Source organism: Sinohyriopsis cumingii, unplaced genomic scaffold, assembly GCF_028554795.1.
Source record: "Sinohyriopsis cumingii isolate HCF-2022 unplaced genomic scaffold, ASM2855479v2 utg001944l, whole genome shotgun sequence".
NCBI lineage: Eukaryota > Metazoa > Mollusca > Bivalvia > Unionida > Unionidae > Sinohyriopsis > Sinohyriopsis cumingii.
In genome coordinates, this window is record NW_028316088.1 from 1,074,014 (window position 1) to 1,084,533 (window position 10,520).

Consider the following 10,520-nt stretch of genomic DNA (forward strand, 5'->3'; position numbering starts at 1 on the left):
CCAATTATAATGGCCGCCAAAATTTGGAACGGCAACGGAAAGACTGAATAAAGCCCTTGTGAGCAACCTGCTCACGTTGTTTACAAAGGAAGGATTTATCTATATATAATCAATGACTCACATTACTAGAAATCATTAATATATCGCGAACGTATGAGTCTTTATTACAATATCCAGTCCCGAGTATATAATTATATGATATATTTCACAGTCGTGAACGAATGCCTTACCCAGTCCAGAATATATGAGCCTATGATATCATACCCATTCTGAAATGTATGAATTGTTTACACGATATTTTGATATTGTACTTACATGCTGACACCAATACAAGTAGAACACCAAACGCAGAACAAAGTAACCTAATTTTGTCCATAGCGGTTCTGATCCGACTCCAGGCTGTAATATATTCCCTATCACATGCCGTGTAAGGAAGTGGTGATTCATTCGCATGATTGTATTAGATTTTAATCATCCAGCTTATCTATTGAGTACATGTTAAAGTAAGCATTAATCAAACAATCTTTATAACCAGTGCAAACATACTGATTCTTACACCAAATAAAGCTAACCGTTACTATGTGGTATGTTCCGGTAATATATTCCAAGCTAATCAGCGATTGTTTAGTTGTTTACAAGGATGTGACTTTTTATTAGACTTTCAAACGTGTTGAATCTACTTTTATCAACGTTGTTGGATGCGCATTCCATGCACACACTAATTTGAATCTACTATATCATCTATATATGCACTTATTGTTTGTACCACATGTATGACACACTGAGGGATGTAGCAATAAACTCAAAACCTAGCTTATCCACTCCAAATAATGCTTTAATTATTATATGTGAAAACAATAGTATGTCTAAAACTAGAATATAATGCTCTTTATATTAAATAACAAAACCAGACCGACCACAATATAAAACATTTTGTTAATAAATAAAATATTTTTTTTTTGATATTTGTTTTAATTTTGTCTCATCTAATTCTAAATAGCTACAACCTTTGGTTAGAAATACATTTTAATTCACTATACATATCACTACTACTACTACTACTACTACTACTACTAATAATACTAATATTACTAATATAACATTCATCCATGTTTTTGTCAACAGGAAACGATTTATCAACACAACACTATATATTGATTATTGTTAATACGTATGCCTCTAACTGGGATAATCCGTTTTCTATTCTGAAAAATCAAACAATAGTATTACCTTAAGTAATGTGAGCGTATATGCTTTGTTATCGTTGAATTCGATTTCGGTCATGAATCCATAATGTATAACCAATAATTATATTCCGATGGCCAGAAAATTAATTATTCATATTTGTTTGTGGAATTTAATTTCAGTGATGTTTGAGTGTTATAAATTATGGACGTCGACGATTTGCATACAGAAAAAAACAAAAAAACAGTTCAACTAAGTAAGCAAGGCTATGTATTTCCTTTATTTCCGAATCGTATTTAACTGTGGCGGGAGAAACTATGATAGCACTTTGCAATCAGACTGATCACTCCCTAGTAAAGAAAACGCGTCATTTAAAAACTTTAATAATTCGTTTTTTAAGGAAAACTGGTTCTATCTCACTTGTAAAAATAAATCAGTGTACAATTCCAAATCTCTACACTGATCCAATATTTATTAATTATGTCCTAAACGTTTGCATTAGGCATGCGTAGGCAATAGACTAAACAATAGAGTTTCAGCGCTAGTTTATAAAGATTACACTGATAATATAAAGGGAAGAAAAATCGAGAAAATATCCATATTGTAATATTACCTCGTGTTGACCGAGAAGCCTATCCAAAGTATTGACTGAGAGAATTAGGTCACTAGACCAAATTACATATCACGTGTAACTTTAGCAAATACAATAAACGTAATCGACATAAAAATGTAATACATACATATATAAAGAATTATAGCACTATTATTCGTCATGGTTTACATTACATGATTCCTGGCGTGTCCGTTCAATGTTTAAGATAATAGAATATACTTTGCATCTACTTTTACTTTGCTGGCAGATAAACCAAAAGCACCAAACATGAGAAGGAGATATAGCGTCAAAAGAAATATACATCAACACATAATGATGTATGATCTATATAATTATTGTCATTTGTTAAAATTGTACCATCCTATGCTTTAATATTACGAACTTAACATATTGAGTTCCATGTACATGTGTTTCAGCTTTGCAGTGCAGATAAAAACGTATCCTCAGAAGGACTAACACAAACATCTAAGTAAATACTGTTTACAAAACACTTCAAAAACTTTATACTGGCGAACAAGTATAATGTTTCAATATCACTTTGAGAAAGCAAATATATTCTTTTTGTGATATGGAGAGGGACCGTATCTACCCATATTAACCCTAACATTCGTATAACTGTCTCTATACTTGCAGATTAACCTTAGATACAATGTCTATAGATGGTTCTCTGCAAAAGTCTAAATAAATTTATATTAACCCTTATTATATTAGTGAAATCCCCTAAATACCGTTTAAATTGGTTCTGTAGGTACCTTACTTTGCGGAAAACATCAACATTTGTTTTGTTCAAATTAACCTTTAATAACCATTTATCAAAACAAAATTCAAGTAAGGTGGGTGAACGTTACATTTCGATCGGTGTTTAAGGAAATAAAAATAAATCACATCCATAGCATAGCAAAACAAGCAGTTTAATGTCATTAATATCTGCACTATAGCTGTCATTGCACAATTAGCATTTAAGGTAATATACAAAAGGAAAATGTACTAGTGACAAATTGCAGCTATGACGTACACCAAAAGGACACATGAAAGCATTTGTCTTCCCTTTTCCTTTCTTGATCCAAACACAAGCATATATATCCATATATATTTATTTAACCATATGCTTTGAAATTAATGCCATAACGAGTCTCCAATTATGATATCAACTGACTTTGCAAATTCTACACTTGAATATGCTACTGCATTTTCGAAGATATTTCCATTTGAATGTGCGCAAAGCAAATAATTATATTACTGGATTATTCTAAATCCCGTATGTTTACGTTCAAATAAACTTTTTGTTGCTCAGAAAATCCCGTTATTCTCTTATTCAGGATTACCGTACAAACCTTGCTCATTACAAGTAGTTGATAAATCCCACCATAATAAGTTGGGATATCTTTGTCTCCTTTTCATTCAATTGTATAATGATTGCTGTATGCAATCCTTGGTGAAGCAAGTGCTTTGAATCATTGCAGGAAGCAGGCGTTTCAACAAAGGTGTGAGATAACATTCATCTGCTTTATTAATTTCAGAATCTATGCCATCAATATTTAGACTTTAGGAAACATGTAGTTTCTCTAAGCTCATTTTCTTGAATTTCGCCATCTAGTGTTTCATCTTGAGAAGTATCACAATGTACAAGTGAACATGTGTAATACTGGAAAAAACATTTGAGAACCGATGAAGCCACTTCTTCTGTGAAATTTTACTGGAGTCAGAATTGCATCTGTTTTGTAATAAGTTCCAAAATATCTTTGTATCATTTTTCTTATATGCCTCTGCAAGTTGCAGTTTGTTATTTATATGTTTATACAGTCATGTTTTCTACATGAAAATATTCTTCAAGGTAATGTTGATAGTAAACGATTCTAAACTTTGTGAGTGCACTAACAGACGTTTTGCATTTTGACCAGACTTATCAACGCATTGTTGTCTTGCATTGATTGCGTTATGGTGTGTTATATAACTGTTACCGGACCGTCTGAAGTCTTTGGCATACTATTGTCAGCTTTATTACGAAGAAACTAAACCAATGATAATATAGCCCTTCTAAAATCAGATGTTTCGATTATCTGGCAAAAGAAACTCAAACAAAAGATGATGAAATTGATCAGACAATTTCCTGATATGCATTTGTCTGTTTTGTGTCTATTTTAACTGGCAAGGGCGTTCGTTCGTCAGTATAATTAATTTTGGATCCAGAAAGAAGAATTACATTAATTACGAAAACTTATATGCATAAGTGTAAAAAAATATCCCACATTTAGACTCGAAATGCAAATAAAAATGTGATTTCTAAACGTGAAGACCCGCTCCATAACCTCGTTGAAACTGTAACCCTATAAATACGATATAATATGCATCTTTTTGAATCATACAAGTAAATAATAATAACAATAAATATAATAATAATAGCAATAATAAAAATTATAATAATAATAATGATGACTTTGTATAGCGAATAATCTTTAGAAGTTCTAAGCGCTTTACAACATTAGACAACACCTATAAGATAAAAGACATATACTGATATGATTACGAATACAAACACCATGAAATTAGAAAACATTTAAAACATGCTGAGAATGTGTAACGTAGGAAACATTATTAGGTCTTTAAGTTTGCTCTTGCTGTCGAAATAAGTGAGTTTTGGGAGCACTCATCAATGTGATCACTGTGTCTAAGTTCAGTGGACATTTAGTTCCACGTTGCTGGTCCCTGGTATGCAAAATAATACTGAGCATATGACTTTGTTTTCATAGTGGGAATAATGAGTATACGATTGTCAGAAGAGGAGCGTATGTAACTTGCTGGTGTGTACACGTGTGTAAGGTCATATAGGTATGTTGGACTGGAGTTCAACAGTGAAATGTAGGCCAGAGATAAGATTTTGTGTTTGATTCTGGATCGAATGGATAGCCAGTGTAGGATACAGAGCGGCGGGGAGGTGTGCTTAGATCGTGGTACTCTAAGTATGATCCGAGCAGCTGTGTTTTGAACTTTTTGAAGTTTCTGGAGCAGATATTGAGATGAACAAGACATAATTGAGTTACATTAGTCCAGTCTTGAAAGTAATAATGAACACACAAGTGTTTTAGTGGCATCAACTGAAAGCTATTTGCGAATTGAGCTGATGCGTCTCATCTCAAGATATGCAGCCTTGCATGTGTTCATGACATGTTGGTGCAATGTGAGAATACTGTCCAGAGTAACACCTAGGTTTCGTACTGTTTGTGTGAATTTAATGTTGGTTTTGCTGTTAATTATTGTTTGAGGTAAAGGCTGTCAATGAGAAAATCTTTGTATTGTGATCAGAATGGCCTCATATTTATCATCATTCATCTGCAGCTTGTTACATGTCATCCATGATTTCACATCAGAAATGCACCTCTCTACACCATGGATGGTAGCATCAACTTAAGTTAGGTGGCTAGACTTGTATATTTGGGTGTCATCGACGTACAATTGGTGAGAGACTGGATGATGAACTATGATACGTGAGAGCGACTCATTGCACATAATGAAAAGAACAGGTCCAAGAACAAACCCCCGTGGAACACCACAACATAGATCAACTGGGCTGGAGTGTATTCCATTTGTAGATACAAGTTGTGTCCTGTTGACCAAGTAGGACTTAAACCACAGTAAGGCTGAAATTTGAATGCCAAATACATGCTTGAGACGGTAAAGTAATATATCATGGTCTGCTTTGTCCAATGCTGCAGACAAATCGAGGACGGTGAGGACTGTAATCTGTCCGCTATCCAACTCAGAGAGAATGTAAATTAACTACTTTAGAAGAGTAGTTTCAGTACTGTGGCAAAGGCAATATGCAGATTGTACATTTCTAAAACGACTGTTTGAATTTAGATGAGATACAAGCTGGGATAGAACAACCATTTCGAAGACTTTTTATATGAATGGGAGATTCAAAACCGCGCGGTAGTTGTTTATATCTTTTAGGTCTAATGTTGGTTACTTTAGCAGAGGCTTTACAATGGCAGTTTTGGAAAATGATGGGAATTCTCCGGATGAGAGAGATTGGTAAAATACATTATATAAAAGATGGAAATGTAGACTTTAAAACAAACCTGTATTTTAATCCAAGTTTCCAATTTCGCCAGAAGTTGTCCCATAAGTAAAAATTCATCTGGTACCCAATGTGTCTACTTGCCGCTAGAACATAACTTCTCAACAAATTTTCCGCCGTATAGTCTGTTTCTAAATTCTGTAGTAATCGCTCCCAATCAATAGGACGATGTAAACACATTACATCCTATTCATTGTTATTTCTCTTCCACGTAAGAGCTTATTTTTTCATAAAATGTTGAACTTTTCTAACTATTTTACAAGATCGATTTAGTTTGCTCAATATCTCTTGCCATTTATTGGCATGTTTTGAATTTTGTAAAATAGGCTATAAACCAGTTCTAACTACTCGGCTGAACTGATGACAGAAACAGTCCAAATTAATATATTTCATTTATATAGCAGGATGGATAAGCATTACATTTTTTCAAAGCTATGCGCAGAATAGGCCGACATATCGCGAGTCAGGAAAACGGGTGTGTGTGTGTGTGTGTGTGTGTGTGTGTATCCCCTGTGTCCAAAATTTATATTATTTTGAACAGAATATTCTGGTGACAATTGTATCTTTTCAAATGGTATGAATTGTGCTTTTATTTTTGTCAATCGTTCGAATTCGGTATGTGTTTTGCTTCAATATTGGAAACGGAAACCTTCGGTGCGCAGAAATGCCTGACAACAGTGTAATTATATAGAGACATTTGTTTTGTTTTTGGTACTACCGAAAACAAAATTAATTATCGGTGGTTTTAATGACTGGCTAAAGAACGAATGCATTTATCTTAATAATTTTTTTGTTTCAAGTTAACAGTTTCCTTCCAGTACAATACGTAGGGGAAAAGTAGATGATGACATCAATTAAGTTTTGTTGCAACTGAACCTATACAGCTGTACATTTAATTGTGAATCATCAAATACGATTCACTTCGAGACAGAAATAAAATTAAACGTCATGTATGACCAGTATTCTGCATAAGGTAAGAAGTAAATGGGACTGACCACAAAATTACGTTTATATAAGAGACGTTTCTAAATGGTTGTACGGGTATATTTATACGTGCATGGTACAGCCCTGAAATGTTACTCTTGTTAATTACTACCTATCTTTTACAACCACTTTTATAATATAAGGTTTCTGATTTTGGGGTAACCAATTAAATCGCATAAACTCACGGACACAGAATGTTCAACCTGGAAAGAACACAGCTCTCTCGGGGTGGCTGACTGAAAGACAAGACCATCTCGATGGTCACGACTGAGTGTACTTAATTTAGACGAGAGAAATTGCCCTAAGGTCATTCTTAAATCTCTGTTTTGCACATGCCACACGATGTTTTGATATACCTGTTTGGTATACCAGCCACTCACAGAGAACCATGAACCTCTCCATTCAAAGGTACAAAATCGCTTTCATCGACATACTGCCTACCACATGACCCGCATTCTACTTGTGTAGAATTAGCCTTTGTTACCGTTTAATGGGTCCTTACTGAATGTGATTGCCCATGGTTATAAACGTGCCTCCGGCTGGGAGTTGCTAGATAAGTACCAACTACAACTGGCAAAATGCAAGCAGGAGCTTTTAAAATGTGAGTTCACACCGTCCCACGGCAACATACACAGTTAAGATAAACCGTTAAACCATTCATAAAAGAGCATTCTCACTGAGCTTACGTTCCCTTCCTTCGACGATACTGTTGAAAACTAATGATATTACTTACCACTTGGCAAAGCCAACAACCACGCTCGACTTGCTCACATTGAACACTTCTATTTCAATATCTGAGCCATGCAGGACGGCAGGTCTTTTAGCAGCTGATATAATTAAGTAGGTGGGTATCCTCCCCCAATCACTGATGCGTATAATGGCAGAATGCCCTGAGATATGTGACAGGCGCCAGACAAAGTGTGGTCCAAAGATATGGGACGTATAATAATAGTTGATCGGATCGTGCAAAGCGCGTGGCTTCTCGTGTTGACACAGCTTCTTTACATAGTCGAACAAGCAAATGTTGGTACGTCTCATAACAAACCAAATTCGGGTGACTACACAAAGCCCTCCTCCGTCAAGGTCAATTGGCGTTTTTCAAATGTTTCGTGTGTCCCTTAAAAGGAGTGTCCGGGACCTTTAAAGATTATAAACTACAAGTCATCACCTAGCCGAACCGACGGCAGTCGGAGCTACGTACCTAATGTGCGCAATGGTCCTTTTTCAAACTAAAAACCGTTTTGTGTGTCCATTAAAATGAGTGTCTGGGACCTTTAACGATCATAAACTACAAGTCACCGCCTAGCCGAAGCGAGCGCAGTCGGAGCTACGTACCTACTATGCGCAATTAGCAAGCGTGTTTGGCGGGAAACGTACACGGATGTTTACCACCTTGCAATAGTTTTAGTGACACTGTTGACGTTGTTCATAATTAGTCTGCTCTTTTTCCCACTGCCTGAGATCGTTGAAGAGTCCCAAATATCGGCATCGGAAATTCAGGATGTTACACTGATTTTTGTGACGATCGCGCAACCGAGGTATTTTACAATTGTACGGTTTGTGTTGGCGCTGGTGAGCAATTGTGAATGCCAGGCACAGTGACACCTCTGCTGATGACATTTGGAAATCTAACATTAAACTGCTGGCTTTAGTTTATGATCATCTGTTTATTAGTCACCACAACTCTGCTCTGGATCCCCTTTGCACCAAATGACCGTTAGAGGGAACAGAATTGATCAAGTTTGTTTCCGTATTTCAACACTTAGTATATAAAAGTTTAGTTGTCATTTCTATAATATAGAGCGGATTCATTTAGTATTCTTTGGCTGAAGGAGGCTCTGATATTAATATGGAATATTTACAAGATGAAACACTATATACGAAAAGTATCGAACCATTTATTTATTATTATGAGTAGTTGAACTAACGAGAATGTAGCATACGGGGCTATAGCAGTTAAAATCAAATTCGTGCGTTAAGTGGCAAACGAGACAGGCTTGATTAACTAGACTTTTAACTTAATAATAATATACTGACCATCTGAAGGTTAGTTATCTCTCTCAAATATGAGTAAGGGGAGATAATTCCGTATCAGTCACGCTCAAAGGCAGGTGGAGTGGAAGCATATATGAACAGCAGAGCATAGAGAGCCCACCAACCTAAAGCAGTACGATCACGTATACACTACTGTTAGGGCGAGAAGAGCAAGCTATTTCGGGCTACGTGTTCACTACACAGAAAGAAGTGGTGGCACAGGAATCGGACAGCCTCCCAATGCGGGATAATCTTGTTCTTAATAAGGCACAACAAAATGTATCGTGGTACACGTCGATTAGACACATCTAAGACTGCAAAGCGCGATAACGAAATGAGTTCCAAGTAGATAAGAGATCGCATTGCAGATCTGCAGTTGGATCCCATAAAAACAAACTAACGTTTACGAAGTGCTACTTTACTCCTATTATGAGACCTTCAGCATAATTATTCAGCAGCTAAGAAAACAAATAAAGCTTCGGCGATGCTGCCAGGTACGATGGCACTATTATGTCATTACTACTAAAAGAGATGAAAATGCCTTTGGCCAGCTGGCTGAAAATTTCCTTGGGCATGTGTTGACGATGGCGGTCACATACCCCGCTCACACACATTATCACACCCCAAAATTGCATCACATAGGTAATACATACAAGTCACAGATGCAAGCGTATCTCCGCCAAATTGAAATGACTCGTTCCATTTCAGAAAGTGATGGAAGAAGGTTAAAACGTAGATGTGCGTCGAGCACTGGGACTACCCAGATCAACTTAAGCTACCCTGCAAAGATGCACAATCAATTGCGATTTTATTGTCAGAACAGCAAACAAGCGTCCTGTCCTCGGTGAACCACGAGTTCGATTATAATGACAGCATTGTAAATAGCGAAATGTTGTCTGACATAACGTTTCCTTCGGGTTATGCAGGGCTTTTTATCACTCGTTTCTTCCTCGAGAGAAGAAGTTATATTCGAAACTATGCGCTCTGCCAAATGACATTACTCAGCCAGAAAACAAACAGTAGGTACATCAGCGAGCAGATGGCATGTTATTTGTAACTTGTTGTGAGCAAGTTGGTGGGTATGTTGAAAACCGTGTTATTTACAAATATACTGATATCAAACAATATGACGCCTACATTGACATCACCGCCAACTTACCAGTACAATTTGGCAACATGTTTGAGGCACGTGACGGCAGAGAAGCAAAACCAAACAACCCGTAATAAGCAGTAATTATAGAGGAATCATACTGTTGCTTTACCAAATCTCCAGGGCGCACGCAATATATTATTTACGAGGAGAGGATGAAAACTCAGTAAATGGTGTAGATAACGATGACGCTGGGCTGACGACAATATGATAGGCATTGGAATAATATAATCAATCGTTACTGACCCCATTACTATTCAGAGCTTTAAGCTGTGGTTTGACTTCTTATGCTGAAGATTTTATCAGCCGGTAATTATGCATGAAAGACAAAAGCACAACACAATCGCATACCACACATTTAAGGCGATGCGGGACTAACCATCTCTGAAGTAGAGTTGAAACGTATCGTAGATGGAGTCCTCAAATAATAACCCGAAAAACATTCAAAACAGGCTATATTGCTATATTGCACTAGT

At 36.3% G+C, this 10,520-nt stretch overlaps 1 protein-coding gene across 2 annotated transcripts in view; it reads right to left on the reverse strand.

Moving 5' to 3' along the window:
* LOC149771341 (dual oxidase 2-like) overlaps nucleotides 1-427 on the reverse strand; it is a 98,140-nt gene extending 97,713 nt beyond the window's left edge. Inside the window, exon 1 of one of the 2 annotated variants that reach the window (XM_089948600.1) lies at nucleotides 316-427. In XM_089948600.1, the coding sequence (XP_089804726.1) occupies nucleotides 316-376 (61 nt within the window). In that variant the 5' untranslated portion in view covers nucleotides 377-427. The remainder of the gene's footprint in view (nucleotides 1-315) is intronic. The other variant, XM_089948598.1, reaches the window with a different exon arrangement.
* Between the last annotated feature and the right edge of the window lie 10,093 nt (nucleotides 428-10,520).